We start from the raw sequence: 23,007 nt of genomic DNA on the forward strand, positions 1-23,007 counted from the left end.
CCACGAGGGCAAATGCTAGGAGCTCTTCCGTCAGGACGTCAAAGAGGGCTTTGTAGCTTTGGCTTGTTAGCAAGACTGCGTTGGAGAAAATCTAAAGGAAGAATCATAAAGCCAAGACCCCAGACAGTAATCCACTCTTCACACAACGTCATTCACAGCAGACATTGGGTGGCGGGGGGGGGGGGGGGGGGGGGGGGGGGGGGGTGACCAAGTGAGAGACCAACTAGTGTGGGAGCGGGCAGGAAGCCAGACAAAAACAGTCTCTGCCCTGCACCATAGCACATTTCAATATTCCTTAGTGAAATGTCTGAGACAAAGGCAGATTATGTATCCAGAGGACCACTCCTGATCTCCCCCCATCTCTCTCTAAACAGCTCTGCTCTCTTTATGAAGTTCCCTTACCCTGGGATAGCCTACAGACTGTTTGGCAGCACCACAAAAGAAGTTATTAAGAAGTGGAAAATCTTGCACATGTGACAAGCATCCAGGTGTAATACCAAAAGACAAAAAAATAAATAAATCAGGTCACAACATGTTACCCAAACAAGAATTATTGTGAACTATGCCCATTAGAGATACCCTCCCTTCTGCAGGACCAGTTAAGAGTTACAATTACTCCAGCTGTGGCAAACCCTGTCATTTTAAGATGGAGGCTTCAAAATGGTGAAATGATGTATATATGCTGCTTTACCCTTAGTCTCTGTCTTCAAATATCACTTTGCAGATGCTGCTTGGCATCTCAAGCCTTTTATGTTTCAGTATCCTCTTGGTTTAAACCTTGAAGTCTGATCCTATTAGATCTAACGATTCCCCAGTTTGGTCAGTCAGATTTCAGTCAGTTGTACCAGATCTCACTCTTCCATACCTTGCTGACAGATCCTGTCTGGTCTTGCTTTTCATTAGATTAGCATTCAATCCCATCAGATCTCAGTATCCTACTAATTTACCTCTTGGAAGCCATTCCGTTCCTGTCAGATCTCCCTATTTGGCACCTTGATAGCTAATTCTGTTGATTCTTCCTAAGTTCCATAGCTTAGCATCCATTATTTCACATCTTGCTCACTGATCTTGTCAGATCTCCTGGTTCCACAGCTTGGCATCTGTCAGAGTTTAGTATCCTACTACCTCAACCCCTGGAGTAAAGTCTTTGGAGGTCTCCTTGCTCCCCAGCTTGGAATCGGATCCTGTCATATCTCACTACTGTCACCATCAGAATTCACTAATTATTGTTAGTGACCCTTTGGAACTCTGAATTAGGTGTTTGCCCTGTGCAGCCTATAGCCGGTCAACACACCCATGAACACAAGCATTTGTGGAAATGGCCCATTCCACTACCTGCAGTACACTAGCTTGATTTGAGCACCACACTCCCTCAACTCTTAGAACTATTTCACTGTTGGAATCTGACCCTGTCACACTGCCCTGTCCCACAGTTGGCATCTGACCCTGTGACATCGTACTGTTCCTTAATTTGGCATGTGATCCTGTCACATCTCACTATTTTTGGCGACTGATCCTATCACACCTTATTATTCTACCGTTTCACCTCATAGAGTCCAGTCTTCCAATCTCACCACTCTACATCTGAACCGCTGATCGTGACAGATCTCACTATTGTGCAACATGGAGTGTGATCCGGTAAAATCTCACTATCCTGCCATTTTACCTATTCAGAGTTGAATGTTGTTTTGTGTTCTTAGTGCTCTGAGGAATGTCATCTCTCTCCCACAGGATGGGCCAATCTGTGCTCTAACTGTCAGCAGTCCTTATTTAAACATCCCTAAAAGAATTCAGGCCTGGCAGAGGTGCTATAGGAACCACAAGATAAGCAAACAGCATGGTGAACAAGGCCCTTTGAAACGTTGCTGCTTGCGGTTGAGTGTCTGTTTGTTTTCAGGGAAGAGGCCTTCGGCTGAGCAGGTTCACATATCCCACAGACAGTCGACTTGTGAGGCACCTCCCCCACCCACCTCATCTTACATAATGATCAGGAGAGCGATCTCTGCCAGATTGGAGGAGCAGCAGAGCAGCAGCTTTGCCGATTTCAAGGTCAGCAACTTTCGCTAATTCACCTGGACAGGCAAAAGCCTGAACATCTCTTTTCACGAGGCCCCCACCACCAACTTTCTCCTCCTTCTTAGGCCTCTTTGAATTGTCTCTGAGGCTGCAGGGCTCAGAATTGTGAAAAGAACATCAATCAACCTTAAATCAGATAAAACAACAGACGGAAGAATACGCTTTTCCCCCATAAATAAATTCACAGCATGTAGCCAACATCCCTGGGGACGAGTATACATTCAGGACACGGAGGAAGAGGAGAGTGAGGGAAACTGCCAGCACTGGGGAGGGAGGGAATGGCTATTCCTGGAAGTGATTACTGAGGCACATGTAAAAACATTTGAAGAATTTCCTCTGACCAAGGATGGATTAGTCAGCAGTATTCACACGCCGGGTCTATATGGTCACTCAGGAATTATCACAAAGCACCTTCCCGCCTGGGCACTTTGGCCTGTCCAGCTGTGCCCTGTGTGTCGTGGTTGGGGGATTAATATCTGAAACAGGAGCTCTCTTATCTGCTCCCAGGGATCCAACCAGAATAGCAGCCTTCTTTAGTTAGATCAACAGATGCCGTAACACTTCACAACTCCCACCACCAGAATCCATTAATTATTGTGAGCGACCCTTTGGACCTCTCACTTAGACGTTTGCCCTGTGCAGTCTGTAAACGGTCAACATTCCAGCGAACACAAGCATTTGTGGAAATGGACCATTCCATACTGCTCACGAACATCCACCACACTGCTCCGAGTTACATTTATACAAAAATAAAAGTCAGCGAGTCCTTGATAAACCCTGGACGAGACTCACGTCATTCAGCTCCCTATACACCATCCCCCACATATCCTGTTCTTACAGCACATGCTTCCAAGTTTAACAGCAGTAAAATATTTTTATTGGGCCTTACAATCGAGCTTTTCTCTCTCTCACCAATAGGCAAACCCTTGTGCCAAAATGCTGTTATTTGATCTCGGCCATTTTTCTTGTATTCAGTGTAACCACCCCGTCCCCCCCCACCAAGTCCAAGTCCAAGTCCTTTGAAGTTACTTCTAGTCACATTACGTGTTTCCTTTTATTTCAGGCCATGCTTCACAACACATTTTTTTTTAAATAAATAAATGATTTGAAGTTATTGTGGGTAGCAGACTGAAGCTCAGCGTGTTGCCAAAACCAGTAGACTGAAGCCTTTTCTAAGAAGTGTCAGGTGTGTGTTTTTCGAATCACCTCACTTCCCTTCTTTGGTGGGTGCACAGCACCCAGGCCGTCACATGCCCTGCAGTGGTACAGGGGTGCGGTTTTACAAATCAAGATAAAGAAGCTTCACATGAAAAGAGAAAAGCTGCAAACTGTATGAATCAGAATGTCGGCCTGCCTCGAGCAGCAGCTCGGCACGCACTTCTCGCCCACAGAGGACGTCCGGCACCTACAGGGGAGGTGCAGATGATTTGGAGTACCGTACAGTGATAAAACTGATGGCTTCTCTAAAGTTTGTTAGCCAACTTTAGGACCCTGTGAGATGGTAGAACTGTTGGCAACCATGAGGGGCATGAAATTGTAATGCAGCCTGCAGTGAAATGTCCGTCTCTCAGTGTAACCCAATACAAAAAATGGCATAGTTAGGGGTCCATCCACTCATCCATCAATCCAGTAGAGATTCAATGAGAAGCTGAAGTTTATTGGGGGCAGCATCTGGCAGAATCCATTATAGGCATGGCACCAGTCTCCTCAAGGACATTCATAAGAAACCAGCTAGGGGTCCGAGGTCAAATGAGATGTATCAGACTGTACAGCCACAGCACCATACATCATCGCAGGTCCATGCCAACAGTTTCGGGGCAACAGTGACATCACTGCATTGTTTATATCAGCAGTTTGGTAATAAAACGTTTATAGGTCCTCACAAATCAAACTGATTGACACACTAACCATATCAAACCCTAACCTTAACTTCAGTCCTATAACTGCTGGTCTAGACCTGTGGTGACGTATGGTGCTCTTGCTCTGCAGTTGGATATTGTTGGGACAGACTGATGGTATACTGGGGCATCAGTAACAATCTCTAGCATTTCACAAACTTGTATCTCCCTAAATAAAGTTCAACACTCCAAAATGTTAAACGAAAAAAAGTAAGAAGAAAGTCTCAGAATTCAAATTTCATACCTTAACTGGCCTTGGCATGAGTACCCTCCAAACTCCTCCTCATTCTGGTGCCATATGGTGACCCAAGCTCAATATATGGTTACTGCAGCTGCAGAACCACACTGTCCAAGTCTTAAAATTGTTGACCATAAAAAATGAGAAGAATCTTTTTGCTTAGATCAAGAGCTTTCTATACCACCGACCAAGACACGTGTCAGTCAGATGACTAGGATACAACGGCCTGGTGGGACTGACTGAGATGGGGAGCACTTCAGTCACGTTTTGCTTTTTTTCTAGTGTTGTTTTCGAAGGTATACATAGCCTAAGCCAAAGTTCTACTTTGTAAAGCAACATCATTTTATGGTCTTCCTATTTGGTGATGAGTAAGCGTGGATACCACACAAGCGGTAAGTTCAACCAAAAATGTGCATTATGATGCACTGTCACATTAGCCTTACTTGATAAGAGTGAGCACTATAAAGATAATCTTTCATTTAAATAATACAAAATGGAAATCCCAGACTCCTTGTTTCATAGCCATATACTGGGGGGGGGGGGGGTCTTAATTTTGATGTATGTGGGATCCTGCAAGAGGAATCACGCACTTCAGGCTAGACAAGTCATCATGCAAAACAAAGGAAGAGTTCCCTGAAACCGATCCACCTGATCAAGAATGTGTGGGAATGTTGAGAGCTCTCTCAGGCCCTCCAGGCACACAAACACTGATGGCATTCCTCAGGGTGAAGACAACTGTGGAGCAATGATCTGAATGGGGTCAGAGTTCACAGGTGACCATTACTCCTGTGGTGTACTCCTGTGTGCTCCAGGCATGGAGGAGAAAGCCATCCTTAAAAGAACTAGGCAAGTGGATGCCTGCCTCAGCCTGCTCATTCACATGTCTCCTCTCATTTATCTGTTTTTTTGTTATTTTTGAACACTTTCAAATTTTTTTAATTAACATCAAAAGAAGTCTATAAGCTGAAAAAAAATGCCTTGCCACAAAAAGCAAAGCACTCGAGATTTAAGGGAGAAATAAATACGAACACACACATTGTCTGTGCCCGAGAGTTGTGCACAGCTGAAATTCGCTCCATTCCCATTACCACTGGAAGTGCTTTGCTTCTGCGTATTCTGTCTAGGAGGGATGGCACACAGCAGTAAGCCCAGTTCCAGAGACTGGAGTTCATCTGGGCATATTCACTGCCTCTGTGCTTTAGCTCTGAATTGGATGGGCTTCCATTCTGGGGTTGGTCCCTGCCTTTTGTCTGATGCTGACAGGACTGGCTCCTGCCTGTATGACTCTTGAGTGGACTGGGTAGATTGTCTCTGTACAGCTGGACTGAATTGTATACTAGTGCTGGAAAAGTACAGAAAAAAAAACAGAATTTAAAATTATACTGTACTAGCATTTTGGAATATTCGGTACTGGTAAACGTTTAAAGTAAATGTTAGCTTTCCACTCAAACCCTTTCCCTGACACTCGGTACATTGTGTCATAGCCATGGGGTTTCACGAAGTCTCCAGCACATCCAGGAACTTTTTTCTGCTAACTTCACTGGACATGATCAAAACTTCACAGGGGTTAATCATTCCTTCAATGTGATCAAGTCTTCAGGTTGGGCCCACTATTGCTTTGACACCCACTTTACGATATCAAGAGGAAAGCAGGAGGGCTGGAGTAAGATGGACAGGTTCTGTAGTTATCCATTATTTGCTTGGGGACTGACCTGGTACTGAGGTCACAAATCTGGTATCGATGCCGAAGTCAGAATTTTAGTACTGATCTCACACTAATGTACAGTCTACATTCTCCCAATGGCTCTGCTCATCCTCTCTTCTCTTTAGGTGCACTGGTTGAAAGGCCCAGATTTCACATTCAGGAAGGAAAGGCAGCTGAGGAGGTGGTTGCCCTGAGCAGAGACACCTTGTATCTGTGTTTTAAATATTCTCAGGGTATCCAGTTTTCTTCGCAAACCCCAAAGACGGCTGATTCTGAATTGGCTTGTAAGGAGTGAGTGACCGTGGATGTCAGCATGTCCTTGTCCTGCAATGGCCCACCACCCTGCTCAAGGCTGGTCTCTGCTTTTCACCCGGTGCTAGCAAACTAGGGACCTCAAAAAAAGATAAAAGGGCATTAAGCCCCCTACCACACAAGGGTTAGTACGTCTACAGGCAGCGTGAGTGTGGCACAGATACCACAGCAGTGGGCTTTAAGCCATAGCTCTAGCAGTTCAATCCCTGCCTATTCCTGAGCAAGTCACTGTGCAAAATTCAACAACTGACACTGATAAATAATTGTAAACGTATCCCAGTCTTGTAAATTGCCTTAGGTAAAGGCGTCTGCCGAATATTATTACATAATAATTGGCAGCTGAAAAATCGGCCCAGTATAAGTGAGTGTCGGAGTGTGCCCTGTGACAAACTGGCACCCTGCCTAGTATTAGTGCCCAGCCTGAATTATGCTCCGTCTTCCCTATACTGTAATAAACAGGTTCAGAAAACTGATGGAAAAATGTTCCAGTGAGTTCAGTTTGAAATTAACTATGACATGGCAACACATTTTTGCTCAGATAGTGGTAGGACAGTACGTCAAAAGAAACCGATCATAAAAGTACTGAGTAGAAAAGCTTTTTAGATTGTTTTAAATGTTCACACACCCCTCTTTAGAACCCATTTTGTCAGCACAGGGCTGCCAGCAGCACTGGTCACAAATTAGGACCCAACTCCACTGCATACCTACAGTGCATCCGGAAAGTATTCACTGCGCATCACTTTTTCCACATTTTGTTATGTTACAGCCTTATTCCAAAATGGATTAAATTCATTTTTTTCCTCAGAATTCTACACACAACACCCCATAATGACAACGTGAAAAAAGTTTACTTGAGGTTTTTGCAAATTTATTAAAAATAAAAAAATTGAGAAAGCACATGTACATAAGTATTCACAGCCTTTGCCGTGAAGCTCGAAATTGAGCTCAGGTGCATCCTGTTTCCCCTGATCATCCTTGAGATGTTTCTGCAGCTTAATTGGAGTCCACCTGTGCTAAATTCAGTTGATTGGACATGATTTGGAAAGGCACACACCTGTCTATATAAGGTCCCACAGTTGACAGTTCATGTCAGAGCACAAACCAAGCATGAAGTCAAAGGAATTGTCTGTAGACCTCCGAGACAGGATTGTCTCGAGGCACAAATCTGGGGAAGGCTACAGAAAAATGTCTGCTGCTTTGAAGGTCCCAATGAGCACAGTGGCCTCCATCATCCGTAAGTGGAAGAAGTTCGAAACCACCAGGACTCTTCTTCTTAGAGCTGGCCAGCCATCTAAACTGAGTGATCGGGGGAGAAGGGCCTTAGTCAGGGAGGTGACCAAGAATCTGATGGTCACTCTGTCAGAGCTCCAGAGGTCCTCTGTGGAGAGAGGAGAACCTTCCAGAAGGACAACCATCTCTGCAGCAATCCACCAATCAGGCCTGTATGGTAGAGTGGCCAGACGGAAGCCATTCCTTAGTAAAAGGCACATGGAAGCCCGCCTGGAGTTTGCCAAAAGGCACCTGAAGGACTCTCAGACCATGAGAAAGAAAATTCTCTGGTCAGATGAGACAAAGATTGAACTCTTTGGTGTGAATGACAGGCGTCACGTTTGGAGGAAACCTGGCACCATCCCTACAGTGAACCATGGTGGTGGCAGCATCATGCTGTGGGGATGTTTTTCAGCGGCAGGAACTGGGAGACTAGTCAGGATAAAGGGAAAGATGACTGCAGCAATGTACAGAGACATCCTGGATGAAAACCTGCTCCAGAGCGCTCTTGACCTCAGACTGGGGCGACGGTTCATCTTTCAGCAGGACAACAACCCTAAGCACACAGCCAAGATATCAAAGGAGTGGCTTCAGGACAACTCTGTGAATGTCCTTGAGTGGCCCAGCCAGAGCACAGACTTGAATCCGATTGAACATCTCTGGAGACATCTTAAAATGGCTGTGCACCGACGCTTCCCATCCAACCTGATGGAGCTTGAGAGGTGCTGCAAAGAGGAATGGGCGAAACTGGCCAAGGATAGGTGTGCCAAGCTTGTGGCATCATATTCAAAAAGACTTGAGGCTGTAATTGATGCCAAAGGTGCATCGACAAAGTATGGAGCAAAGGCTGTGAATATTTATGTACATGCGATTTCTCAGTTTTTTTATTTTTAATAAATTTGCAAAAACCTCAAGTAAACTTTTTTCACGTTGTCATTATGGGGTGTTGTGTGTAGAATTCTGAGGAAAAAAATGAATTTAATCCATTTTGGAATAAGGCTGTAACATAACAAAATGTGGAAAAAGTGATGCGCTGTGAATACTTTCTGGATGCACTGTAAGTTCAGTTTCTCTTAAAATCTTAATTTCAGACAACACACTCCTTTTTGAGGTGCTGGAGAAAATCCACTTGAACATGGAGACAGTGTGCCAACTAGAGACACAGTGCGCAGACACACAATCCTGCTGCTGTGTTGCCCGATTTTTACTTCTACATATTGTTACAGTGAATTTGTACCACAAAGATAGAGGAGTCTTTTCCATGATCAACTCTGTCCTCGTCACAGTAAAAATATTCTGATCAGTGAAAGAAATGGCAGTCCTACCAAACGAGACTATGCTTAAAAGACCATTTATACAGCACCTAGAGAAAGGATTCCCGTTTGAGCTTTTTTTTTTACATTATGTTAAAGTATAGAATCTAAATGTATTTATTTGGGGTGTTTACCACTAGACAACTTGGAAAAATGTCTGCTGATCAGTGAAAATGAGATGTGACTAAAAATGAAACATCACAACAGAACTAATTCAGTAAGCATTCATGAGTCAGTGTTTGGTAGACAAGTGATGGCCATGAGCTATTTGGGTTACTGGCTGTGACATCACAGATTTTGCGATTTTTCTTCTGAAAATAAATCAAAGACCCTCTGGCTGAATAGGGGCTTTTGGAAAGCAGCCTTTTACAACTCCTACCCATCACCCATCTGGAAAAACAATCTCCTCCCAAGGCCCTCCTTCAGACTGAAACAGGGATTCACCACAGATTCCTCTGTACTGTGTCCTCCATACTGCCCTCTGTCATCACAGATCTTTGTGACTTTGACATTGAGAGCCGAGCCCCCAAGGGGATACTATCACCGCCTTGCTTCATGGTAGGGACCGTGTCTTCAGGGCAACATCAGATGTTAGCACTCTCACCAACAACAGAGCTTAAAAATGGTGAATTCTGTCTTTGGACTGCCCAGTGTCCTCTCTGCATTTTAGAGGATGTCCTGCTCAGTACAAATCACAGTTGTGTCATTTTTCCTCCCTTCTCTTTTAGATAACAGGGCTTTATTTTGCTGTTTTCTTTCCTCCAGTTGTCAATTTTCGACTACCTCATGCGTAAACGCCTTGCAATTCTGCTTTGTCTAATCATGCAGATTCTGAAAGGAGCCTTACATCCTGGAGAGCAGAGGAGTCTGAAATTACTGGAAACAGCTTCAGCCGAGATGGACACCTAGTTATGAAACTTCATATCAAAAAGGGGTGAGTACTTACTTACAAAATCAGATTTTTTTTCTATGTTCAACTCACTTTTGACTGAGCGTGGGTGTGTGTGAGCGTGTCCACAACAGACTGCCTCCCAAACTGCTGGTTCCCAGCTAACATCCAGTGTAGAAATGATAGGTGCGGCTTTCACATAACATCTAAGACAGAAGTCAGGAAGATCTTCACAACAAGGGTCATGAAATCTGGAAAAAAAACTTTTGTCCAAATGTTTCTTATTCTATATTTTGCTATAACAGCTCTTGGTTTTTTCCATACTACAAATTTGGTATCCAGAGCGCTTTTTCGCTGTAAGGCACATCTGGAAGTCCCAACGCAAGTGTGCTTGTGTAAACAAATGTGCTGCTGCTGACGCCCATGCGCTCCGAGATATCTATCGCTTGTATCCCGAGTGTAGGGTGATGTGCGGACACATTCCTATTAATGACCTCATTAGCAGTTTCTTAATGAGGTAACTGATACAGTAAATGAACGGTTTTAGATCATGAAAGACATCAAGATTTAATGATAATATAGGTGTTTAAATAAGAATGTGTCAGTAATGTTTGGGGAAACTGGTTGGGGGTTTTCTGATGGCTGAGAACACATTATTATTTTTCTCCAGTTAAAATAATGGGAAATAGTTTTTCAACAGCCAAATTTTAATTTTTCATTTGGTTTTCAGGAACAGAATTGAAGGAGGACTGTACAGGGACATGTCCACTACCACTTTAAAAAGGCATCTGAGTGACCCTTTAGCTTGATGGACTGAATGTCCGTAATTTCTTATAGTCTAAGCCTGCTCTCTTTACTGGGTTAGACAGCGGATTGATCTTAGTCACCCTTTAGGCCATCGCACTTGCTTCAGCACACGGTTGCAGGGGAGTAGGTGGCTATCCCAACACCAGTAGCTGCAAGGAAAACACAAACTCAGTATAAACGGAGCACACTGGCTACACAATGCTGGGACAACTACTCAAACTTTCAAGAGTTTGGCAAGTCCACACCGGACTGGAATCTGAACTGAGGGCGCTAAAGGTGTGAAGCAGCAGCACCAAGCACTGCACCAGCGTGCCCACCCTCAGCTGGCCTTCATTTTACATGTTGTCATCCCAAGGCACAGACTTTCACGTCTTCTTTTCACTTTACATCACTTGTGTGTGTGTGTGTATCGCTCTATAACACAAATCCCAATTCATTCCATTCCATATTCAAGCACAATGAAATGTAAGAAACTCCAAAAAGGACAGATTTTTAATTGAATTGCATGCATTATTAAACTCTAGAGTGCATTCTCTTTGGAATTCTAAACCAGGACCCAGCTCATTCTTCAGAAAGCACCATTTGTAAAATGTTGAGTTGAGGTAGCCGTCCACTGGTGCAAACTCACTTATGCAAAATACTCTCAACATAACTGACTCGAATTTGAAAAGTATTTTGATATCCTAAAATTAAGAAGCCGAAAGGTGCACTTCCACTTTTTTTAATACTCTTTTGTCCCCATTTTACAGTCTCCGAGTGCTAGAAATTATCTGGGCAGCCTCGGGTACAATGCAAGAAGCAACTCCTGGGCTATGGGTTCACACACACTGAGCCAGTTTAGAGACCCCTGCTAAACAAACATGCACCTCATGAGAAAGTCACACACTGCTATAGGCTGTGCACATGAGGAAATCGAACCCCGGCAGCAGCAGCACCCCACAAATGGTGGCCCCCCTGGCCTGCCTTATGTCCCAGGCTCCTTCTTTCCGATTCTCCCACTTACTGTAGTAGCGCTGGCATAATGGAGGGGCTAGGAACATAAAAAGGGAGTCTAGGAGAGTGGCTCTCCTCTAGCATTTGCATTCTTGCTTTTGCGACAGTCATTACCTAGAGCACACATTGATCCAGTTTTTGGCATTCTTCACCCTCTCCATTGTTTATTTTATTTTAGGGTTGTCCAGCGACTTTGCCCATGTTTGGATTCTGATTTTGTCACGTGCTTTGTCCAGTATCTTTTCTGTTTTTTTGGCCTCCCCATACTTGTATTCAGGATTCTGTTTTTCATTGACAGACTGGTTTGAAGAAATAATTTTATCTTTATACAGTACACATCTTCGCCACAAGTTTCCCCGTACCTGCATTTGACTCTGGGCTCAAGTAGCAGGCTGACAAGACACGATGGTATGGAGCTCTGCGTTTCCTCCAGGAGTGCCAGCGCGGAGACGTTGTGCTTCTGTGAACGTGTTTGGATGCACAGTGCCACCCCTTCACATAATCTAATAAGACTTTAAAATATAAAGCAATGTCTACGATTTTACACAGATGTATGAGAAACTGATTGTGTGTATTCTTCTACGGCACCATTTTCTGTTTTTGAAGCTTATATGTTCAGGGACACACTTGCTTTAGTATCTATGGCAAACGCAGACAGGTGGCTTCTGGGTGCATCGCTAGCTTTAGCATTTGTTAAGGAATTATCCCCCCCACCCCGATTACCCCATTAGTCCTACATGTATGTCACATGTTAAAGCAGGGGGCTATGGAGTTTCCCCCCTTGCAGTTTCTGCGCAGTCAAAGAGCACAGGGGGTGGCGAGTCCATGAATTTATTGCACCATTCATGCATGTCAGACCACGACATGGGATTGAAGGGGCGCTGGATGTCTAAATCCATGGGATGGAGTTTAGGATGGCACTAACCCCAGAAGCCCCCCTGTAACTGTGCTTTCGGTTTAACTTCTACCTGCGACAACCATTTTACAGTTTGCTCTCTTCCTGTGTGCATACATCCATTAGGTAGGCTGCAGTTGACCCAGAATGAGTGATTGTGATGCCCCAGCTGGCATCTTCTCCACATCTGTTGCTAAGAGAGGCTCATATATTTTTTTTTTAAGTTTGGTTGACTTTTTTTGCATTATCGGAACATGTATGTGGAAGGTGGCACAGCGGTTAGCACTGCTGCCTCACAGCTCTTCTTAGCCAGGCCACTGACCTACTACAACCCAAAGTCCTGCAGTGTGGGGTCACTGGCTACCATAATTAAACCAGCAATGGCAGAGTACACTTGTGTGTATGAGGGGCAGGCATCCAGTGCAGGGCTGCACCCCGTTTATTGGCCAAAATGCTGCCAAGATAAGTTCTGGCTCTCTGTGACAATGTACTGGAAAATGCTGGCTCAACGAAAATAGAAAGAAGGATAGGAATACGTGAAGAAACTGGCGAGGGTTGCGAATTCCTCACAAACTGCATAACAAAGGTATGTCGCGACTAACCCCTCCGAAAGGCACAGCAGCATTCGTGTGTCGCCCCCCGGCCCCACCTGGTGTTGTGGCGATGACAGCAGCCTTTGGTCACTTCCACCTCCCCCTCTACCAGCGGCTTTGTGTCTGCCACTGCATTTAATCGGCGCCCGTAACCAGCCTGGCAGGATTCTTTCGAGTGCCTTTCCGCCGAAGCTGTAACTTAAGAAGCTGTATGGCCGGCGACTCCCACTGCGCCGCACGCAAGCCAAGCGAGGCCCCGTCCCGACCAGTAACGGCACAGCCCCGGGCCCAGTGACGGCCGCCAAAGTCTCTCCGCACCATTCGCGCTCCGACTCCATGCCCGCAGTGTGTGCGCGCGATCATGACTTCATTTTTTTTGCGCTACCGTGAATTAACAAAGTAACGGTCAGATCGGGGTCTCCATCGGCGCCTCACCCACTTGGACGGCTCGCGTTAACTGCGGTACATCTTTCCAGATAAAAACAGCACGTGGTGGTCACACTCGGATTTTTAAAGCACAATTGAATACCCCCCACTAAAAAAACACATTTAATCCTAATCGGTGGTCCACTTGTTGTACGCTTGCCCCGTTTTCCCTTGGTTTTCAAATCACGACTAGTACCGCAGCGTTTCATTTATTCATTAATCACCAACAGCGAGTAAACAATCGACCGACCAATGCCTACTTCCGTCCAGTAATATCAGGCTGTCTGCACCTTCCTCATGCCTAAAGAAACACACAAAACAAAGTAGGGATCGCTCCCCACAGCCCCCGTCGTCCTCCTTACCTTCTCCTGTAGTCGTCTCGCTCCCTCTTCACTTTGGCCAGTACATTGTATACTGCTCGGACCTCGGGGGTGATGGTGTCGATCTGTACCCCGACCCCATCCGGGTGCGTCCAGCTCACCCCGGGTCCCTGCAGCGTTTCGAAGCGCTCCCCCTGACGACGCACGTGCGTGAAGCTCCAGATCGTACCGGGCAGGCGGGATGTGCGCGAGGGCTCCAGGTCGGTCTGCACTGCCTCCTCCCGGGTGTTGGGCATCGGGCATCGCGGCGGCTCCAGTAGGGCTTGCTGCAGCTGTTTCTCCAACAGACGATTTCGCCTCTCCAGCTCATGGACCTTGGCGAGGAAACAACGGAAACGCAGGTTGAGAGTCTTCAAGACGTGGATGTTGGAACCCAAATCGTTCCGCAAGGCGCCGGGTGCCACTGAGGCTCCCCCAGCACCGGGGCCGCTGACCGGCACCCCGGAAGCCGTGTCCGCAAACAGTAACGAGTTCATGCTGGTAAATCCGGACCACCCGAGTCAATGCGGCTTTATGGTGCATTCATTTTGTGCCAGGGGCCCGGCGACTAACGTCAAAGAGCGCATACAGATGAGCCTTCCACAAGGCAAACGCTGAGAACCGGCCTGGGAAGGAAAAAAACAGTAATCCTTTAGTAAGGCCGAGAAACCCAGAAAGGTGGACTGCGCTGCGGCCGCTCCATCCTCCCTCTCCTTTACTCTCCTTCTCCCCACTCCCTTCTCCTCTCCTCTGTGTCTCTCCGGACTGGCGGCTGCTGATGCTGTGAGCCTCACGGTTCATATACCGCAGCGCCCCACCTGGTGGCGATCAGCGATCATTGCAACGAAACAGCGCACGGCGTACGGCAGCGCTCCCCCTGGCGGTGAATGTTATCATTACATTACTCGCCTGAAATGAACGCTTCGTTTATGCGACGCGCGTCCACATTAATCAATGATCGCTTTTCACAAGGTAATGACGGCTCGAAAACTTTCTGAAAGCAAGTTGAGAATGAGGGGTTCGGGACTCTTGCGCTGGGGTGGGCCGACGGTCCATTCAGAGCAAAAGGTACGTAATTCGAGGTACCACAGGAATGCTTCCCTTGTTACAGAATTTAGAATCGCATTGTTTATAATATGTAATTATGAATGCTTTGCAATCACTTTCATTTTTTGTCCGGGCGCCTTTTGACCCACCGGTACTAAAAAACGCCAAATATAACATATACCGCTCGACTCGTCTTGCTCTGTAATTATGTACGATGTCGTGCTTTTTGGGATTCCCCCCTATTTGTGGTCTCTAGAAAACACTGCTGGACGTTATTTTGTGCAGGAAATTACACCCTTAGGATAAAAGTGTAAACCATAGCAAAAATGATCTGAAGGACCTGAAGTTGTGCGCGCCACATCCACCAACCCCAAGAGTTCACCCCCTAATTGGATATGAGGGGGTCAAAGTTAATCTCCTTTACAGTTAACTTTGAAAAACGGCGTGTTGTTTTATGCTACTTTAAGGTTGCTGATTACGCATATGGTAATATATTTGATATTTGATTCTTTACCGGTGGTCCTAGCCCTCTAAGAGCCACACCCAGAAAGTTAAAAACGACCCGTTTCATGCACATGCAAGTGGTATATCGTTTTAGACGATTTCAGGGTCGGTAATTATGAATATGATGTTGTTTTTGATTTTTGATCCGTTACTAGAGCTCTCTAGACCTGTATGACCCGCTACAAGAGAGTGGGAGATGACACATTTCTACTACAATGAAAAATATTTAGACCTTAAACTTTTAAATTAAGGGTGGCGCAGTGGGTAGCGCTGCTGCCTCACAGTTAGGAGACCTGGGTTCGCTTTCCGGGTCCTCCCTGTGTGGAGTTTGCATGTTCTCCCCATGTCTGCGTGGGTTTCCTCCCACAGTCCAAAGACATGCAGGTTAGGTGCATTGGCGATTCTTGTTTATTACGTACTTCAGTCTACTTCATGAAGTTAATCATCTCATTTCAATGAGCACACCGAATTAGGGCGTCTTATGATAGTTCACATTTTTGTGTTTCTACAGATCTGCTTTGCTTCCTCCATCTCCTAATTAATTAGTTTCCAGCTTTCTCCAATAAATCTGTCATTGTACCCCTAGATCCGCTGTGGACCACATTTGCTAAGCCGGCTAAGCTGCTTTGCTGAATTCCTGCACCTTTTTATTTTCCGCCCAGGCTGAAGTTATTATCTGCTGGCAGAGACTCCATTATAGCTCTTATTTTCCCTGCAGGATCATGTTCACCCAAATTGGCAGCTCTTCTTTAACCGCAGAACAATCACCTGCCCAAGGTGTCATTCTGCATTCTCCAAAATCTCCAGGTACAGTTCTAAATCCTCCGCTAATTACTCACAGAAAGGTATGCCATAATTAAAAGGGAAATGGGGGGGGGGGGGGGGGGGGGGGGAGTCGGTTTAGTTTTTGCGGCATTCCTCGTCTGCCAGTGTGAATAAAACAACTTCTGACATGAAGTGTTTAGACAGCAATCTTATCTGCACAATGACTCTTAACATTATGGGCACAATGGGCACTGGCTGGGGGCGCCAGGAGCAGAGGGGCCCACGATGTTTCTGATGTCTGTGTATTTTCTGTTTTGCTATCAAAACAAGGACCCCCAGCGCACTACTTTGCCCGGGGGCCTGTGATGCTGGTAAGTCGGCCCTGAGTCAGTGGCCGACCTGTCTGTGTGAAATGAAGGGAATTTAGGGTGATCTTGAGAGACTCAAGTGACATGGAGCTTTTGGAAATTGGGCTTCCATATCCAGAGTGATTTCGAATCCCGGTGGTCTATAATGATAATAAAGCGCACATCTTTACTGTTTATAGAAACACAAGACAGAGTAAGCTCCTGATCTTAAACAGATGAAACCCGGCCTACAGCAAGAAGAAGCCATTTGGTCAGGTCAAGATGGCCTAAGCAGGGACAGAGGCGTCTAAAAGTGGGAGGGAATAAGAGGAACACATTTAAAGGACCAACTCTGGAGAAACTCCTCATCACTTTCAGAAACATGGCACAGAAAACAGGACTGTGAGTGAGGCGCTGTAGAAAGTGTGTTCAGTGATGGAAGAAAGAGACAATAAAAGCGAGGATGCTTCGGTATCTGTACCCCCTCAATTGTGTATTACACAATGTATGCGATCAGCCTGACATTTTGATTTGCTATCTTGTGTTGCTTTGTTGTCTTTCTGTTTACTTTGTAGTAGGAATTGGGATGCTGTTTGCAGAAAAAGGAGCTATATAAAATAATTTATTTTCTTAAACAGCATTAGACTTTTCATAGCTGGATTAAAAAAAAAACAAGTTTGTCAGTTCTGGGACAACACTTTCACCTGCACACACCCACACAATTATAAAATAAAAAAGGCTATTGACGCCAGCCTCTCACCATCCTCGGTTTAGAGCAAGCGGGTATGAGAGTGAAATGTAACAATAGATGCACTTGAGGTCCTATCCCACCATCATCAGGCACAATGTACTGTAGGTAGCAGCCCACTGCAGAGCACACGGACGCACACACATGCATTCACACAGCGGTCATTTAGAGAGCCACCGGGGAACCTCACTTGGTTATTGATGGAGTGCAAGAGAAAGAACAGCCACAAGTAGGACATGCAGTCTCCACAAACACAGACTCTGACATTTGCAGCTGCCATTGCACTGCTACCCTCCCCTCATTTATAATAAATATATAATAAATACAGTAAGTTCAAATGCTGGACTGGTTGACGACTCTAGGCTGGCGAGGTACGAGTGAGTGTGAGTGTGTGCCCAGCAATGTGGGTGACTTCTGTTCTGTCCATGGCTGCTTCTTGTCTTATACTTGACAAACATCCCTAGACCCTGCCAGCAGCCATTCCACCTGCGCTTCAGAACAGGTCATCCTCCTGAAGCTAAGTGTGTTCAGGCCCAGCCAGTACTTGGATGGGAGACCATCTAGGAAAAACATGGGTTGCTGCTGGAAGAAGACTTGTTCAATGCTTGCGTGGATTGGGTGGTGGGCAGAGTTGTGGGGGTCCAGCGGCTGTGGGGCATATTTTAACAGCATCCATCCATTTTCTAACTCTCTTTCTTATCTTGTTCAGGGTGTAATAATAATTTTTTACATTAATATACAGTGCTTTTCTCTCTGCTCAAAGAGCTTTACATAGTGAGTGGGGAGCCACTTCAGCCACCTCTAATGTGTAACATCCACCTGGATGATGTGACGACAGCCATTTTGTGCCAGTATGCTCATCACACACTAGCTGTTAGGTGGTGAAGGGGTGAGAGACAGTGAGCCAATTAGAGACAAGGGATGATTAGGGGGCCAGACTGGCCAGGCTAGAGTGGGCAATTTAGCCAGCCAGGACATTGAGATACATCCTACTCTTTACAGTATGATGGATAACCAGGGATCTTTAATGACCACAAAGAGTCAGGATCTCGGTTTTTATGTCTCATCCGAAGAACACCATTTTTACAGCACAGAGTCCCCGTCACTGCACTGGGGCATTGGGATCCACATTCAGACCACAGGGTACGCATCCCTCTGCCAGGTCAGATCAGGATGGGGAGCATGCACTGGTACACTGGTTATCTTGGACACTTGCAAGCCCAGAGATTTAAACTCCTCGCTCAGTCACCCAAGACACACACACACACACACACGTAGCATGCCCACAAAGTCTGAATGAAACTGAAGAAGAAAATGAGCCTAAGAGTGGGGTTATCACCGCAGGCTGGGCACAACATAAAGCACAGACCAGCATCTTCAATATGTGTAATCAGGTGGGGTGCATATCTGCATGTCTCTTCACATCACCAATCCATTCATGTCTATGTAATGCCCAACATTGTGACCATAGCAGCCATGCAAACAAGAGAGACTGAAGAGTGCTGCTGCACTGGCATGTCATGGTTTAATGAATTAAGCCTCAGCAAGAATCTTCACGCCCTGCCTGCGTCAGCAATGAGCTCGTCGTGGTGAGTCGCTACCAAGACATGCAGAGTATTTGAGTACGAGATGTTCACGTTCCTGAAGGACCTGCTTGGCATAAGCCAGCCATGCAGATTGGCAGCGGCAGTTTGCTGAAAACTCTTCATAGTATGAAAAATGCCAGCCCTCAGGTGAATCCTAACATGTTCGGGTGGATGAAGCCCCTCGGTGGTAGTGAGCTCATCGGTGGAGGCTCCTTGAGCCTTCTGATTTGAAACTCACTGAAGGGGGTGGCTGGAGGCTTTACAAGGCGCTATAAGACCGTTGTGTGGTCCGACTGATTAATGCTGTGAGAATTTTCAGTTACCACCATGTTTCCGATTTTTTGCATTCACGTGAATCTGAAGCAATTAACTTTTATGCGAATATGAAAATCAGCAAAACACATTAAGTATGTTTTTTATAGTTCTAAATATAATGCCACCGAATAAATGCCATTTCTGCCTGACCTGCTCATTTTTGTTTTCAGTTTCATATTATTGAATGAGATGAGAGGTTAATGTTACACCACAAGTGAACTAATTCAGGTAGCACTGCTTTCTCTAAAATTGTCCCACCAGATGCTCCCACTTCCATTTCCTACTGCGATACCCATCTGTCCCATGAGGACGGCTGTCAGATGCACCAGGCCTGAGTGACTAGGGCAGCAATGAGAACAACACTGAGGCTGCTAGGAGTCGAGTTACCAAGAACAGGCCAGAACGCGGCTCTGTGTTTAATGTCTGTCATCCAAAGGGATCAGCTAAAGCTTTGCCTTTTGTTCAACTAAGTTGCTTAGTGATGGTGCTGAAGAATCAGAAAGCAACAATGAGTTGGATTGCGCAATTAGTCAATCTCAGTTTCAAACGCAGTCTCAAAGAACCCAAAACAATGAGAAAATAACATCATTAGTATCATAATTATAGAAGAGCGCTCACCAGTTTGGGGATCCATCAAGCTCTCAATGGAAGTCTGCCATTTCAAACCAGCTCTTCAGGTTTTTAGCTCATGTTGCTCCATGTGCAATGGCATAAAGATATTTGGAAATGAATATCATGCCTGTGTCACTTATAGTTTTAGATTTGTGTTGGGTATGAATGCTTGGAAGTAGAACTGAAACTTGCACCATTTTTAAATGTTATATATCGTTGCGGTACTTTTTTATGCATTCTTGGAATGATGGAGATTTTACTTTCTCTTTTGTTATACTGTATTAGTTGTGTGGAAATTGAATTATTGTCATTTGGCATCTTGTCCGTTGTTGTGAACTAGGAGGCCCAAAGTGTGTCAGTCCCAAAAGAAGGAGGGGGAAATCCAATCAAAAGCCCTGACTAGACACAAAAAGAGCCTTTTAGAATCTTTATAAAGTATTCTTTTTAATAAATAACATTTATGTTAATCAGTTGAGATGTATTTGTACACGTCTGCATCCTCAGTTCCGTATTTAGCAAGTGGTGTAATCTATTCTTGCATGTTGCCTTGTTCTTTGTACTGTTGTGTTGTATTTCTGAGGTGGCCATGTTAGGTTGGCCATCTACCTCTATGAAGAGGATTACTTGTGTTCTGTCCTGTGCGTTGTATTCACCCCATTTGTTGACACCCATTGCACAGCCGACCTACCTGGAAGGGAGTCTCTCTCTAAACTGTTTTTCCGAAGATTTTTTTCTACCTTACAAGGGTTTTTTTGGGGGGAGTTGTCTTCTTAGGGAGTCAATGCTTTGAGGGGGGCTGCCTAAAAAAAAAAAAAAAAAATGGCTTGTTGAAGCCCATTGAGGTATTCCTTGTGTGATTTCAGGCTGTACAAGAAATGCATTGTTGTTGTTGTTAAGACTGATATTTTAGTAGAGGCTTTGCATCATGACATGGCTACCTTTTTGTTATTCCACATTTAATACCTCGGTTCATTTGTGTGTTTCTCTGGCTCAGTAAACACAAGCCTACCATTAACTGGGAAGAAAGAGACATCATTTGTTGGAGTTCATACTGCAAAGAACAATCTCTCATTCCTGCCTGCCCAACTATTACTCATTGTGGTGTTATAAATACGCTGCCCTCTTATTACGATGATTTCCAAGATTTGTTTTGTAAATAACAAGCCGCAGAATTACTCCTTCATGGAGACTATGATTGTGCAGTTCACTTATCACCTGCGACGCCTTTACCGTATGAGAAGTTACATGTGGTATCTTGACCTGAAAGTCTAGCCATGGAACATTACATCCAGGCAATTAAATTAAAACTTAAAAAATAAAAATGAGGGTATGTCAGACTCGATAGATAGATAGATAGATAGATAGATAGATAGATAGATAGATAGATAGATAGATAGATAGATAGATAGATAGATAGATAGATAGATACTTTATTAATCCCAAGGGGAAATTCGCAAATGTTAAATGTTATAACAGTCCAATAGGGGCAGGAATTTTTTCCCCTGTAAATAAAAAAGATCTATGTCACTGTATTGGCTTCAGGAAGTTAAATAAGGGAGGAGATATATGAAGAATAATTATCCTCATCCCCTTAATTCATCATTGTTAAATTAAGCTCCTTGATCTACAATATTTATGAAGCTCAAGTTGCTCAGTTTGTTTAATTATGTTCGAATAGAGGAGAGGAATAACTGGAAAACTTCCTTTAACACCTCTGATGGCCATTCTGAATGTTTTGTAGTGCCTTGTGGATTGGCTATTTCAGGACTTAGCGGGTATATTTCTGTGTTGGTTTACATACAGTAGATCAGCGTTTCTCAACCTTTAAGTATTTGCAACCTGAGTTTTCATAACAGTTTTAATAATGCCCCCCTAACGTTTTTTTGAAACCCTAATAAAATGTATTCCTATATTTTTTGCTGCCGATACACCGCTACAAGTTTAAAATTTTCCTACGAATAGTAAAATTACGCCACATATGGCAACATTCGCGCCTCCTTTTTTGTTACATGGGGGGTGGGGGGCACAGTTTGAGAACTGCTGCAGTAGATGATGTTTTCATTTTTTTTCAGATAATCTTGACACCCATATAAGTCATATGAGGGAAGTTCTTATTATGTCCTATAATTTGAGGCTGATGACAGGCAGACATTCAATGAGAGACAATGAGGCCAGAAATTATGTTAACTGCACAGAAGTCTTTTTACTAAGAGTCTCTGCAACGACTTGTACAAAGATATCTGTAAACCTCACTGCAGCGGCCCCTGCTGCCTAAGAATACTGCCCAAATATTATTACATTTATCTCAATACATAACAGTTCTTAGTAGACTACAAAGCATAAATTATTTGTAAAGTTAGAGAAATGTGAGCTTTACAAGGGCTGTGTTATATTTCAGGGTTATGAGGTATCTTAGCTTGGTCTGTGTATGGATAAGTCTAAAGTATCAACAATTTTAGATTGGAAAGTCTCTGTTCTGTCATGTCCACAGACACACACACGCACACACAGACACACTCAGTTCACAGATTTGCACTGTGGTAAGTGCCAGTGGCCAGCCATGAACCTGCAATCTCGAGATTCTAATGGCCCTCAGAATTAGCCTCCTTGTCAGTGAGAGCTAAACGAGTCGCTCCCCTATCTCTGGGAGCACCTTGGGGTGATGTCGGCTGGGCTCTCACTTACTTAGGCCCCGCATGGACAGCACAGTCCCAAAAGTATCAAACAAGTGCAAGAGTTTGTGGCATTTGCCACCTGCTATCAAAGAGTCATTAAAAATGTGTTGTTTTTACCATTTCTCTTATAACTTTCTTAACCACAACGTTTAATCATAAATTCCTTTGAACCCCAGGACCCCAAAATTAATTTGACATTTCAATAACACTTTTTACTGCTCCAGTTCTTCAGATACCTCTTTTCAATGTGAAGTGGAGGTAGATGCCTCTAGTGTTGGGGTGGAGGCCATGTTATCTTAGAAATCTCCAGATTCAGGGAAGCTTCATCCTTGTGCATTTCACTCTACAGTAAAAAAATTGCCTCCTGCTGAACAAAATTACAATGTTAGAAATTAGGAACATCCACAAATCAGCCATGGAAGAATTGAGACAGTGGCTGGAAGGAACAGAATTCCCAAGATTATTTCAATCAGCTGATATTAGTTGTGAACCAGAACTTATAGTTCCAGTTTAGAAAAATTTGGGAGTTTCAAATGATCTTCTAGCAAGAATTAAGTCAGGACAATCGTCTAATGAAGTTTCTCACAAACAGTCCACTTTTTTTATGTGCCCAGAGAATTAAGGGGTGATGTTTT

At 44.6% G+C, this 23,007-nt stretch overlaps 1 protein-coding gene across 2 annotated transcripts in view; it reads right to left on the minus strand.

Annotated features, from left to right (window-relative positions):
- Nucleotides 1–14,548, minus strand: part of iffo2b (intermediate filament family orphan 2b) — a 28,768-nt gene extending 14,220 nt beyond the window's left edge. For both annotated transcript variants that reach the window (XM_028807428.2, XM_028807427.2), the window contains exon 1: nt 13,777–14,548. In XM_028807428.2, the coding sequence (XP_028663261.1) occupies nt 13,777–14,270 (494 nt within the window). In that variant the 5' untranslated portion in view covers nt 14,271–14,548. The remainder of the gene's footprint in view (nt 1–13,776) is intronic.
- Nucleotides 14,549–23,007: the final 8,459 nt, after the last annotated feature.

This window comes from Erpetoichthys calabaricus, chromosome 8, assembly GCF_900747795.2.
Source record: "Erpetoichthys calabaricus chromosome 8, fErpCal1.3, whole genome shotgun sequence".
NCBI classification, from domain to species: Eukaryota; Metazoa; Chordata; class Cladistia; order Polypteriformes; family Polypteridae; genus Erpetoichthys; species Erpetoichthys calabaricus.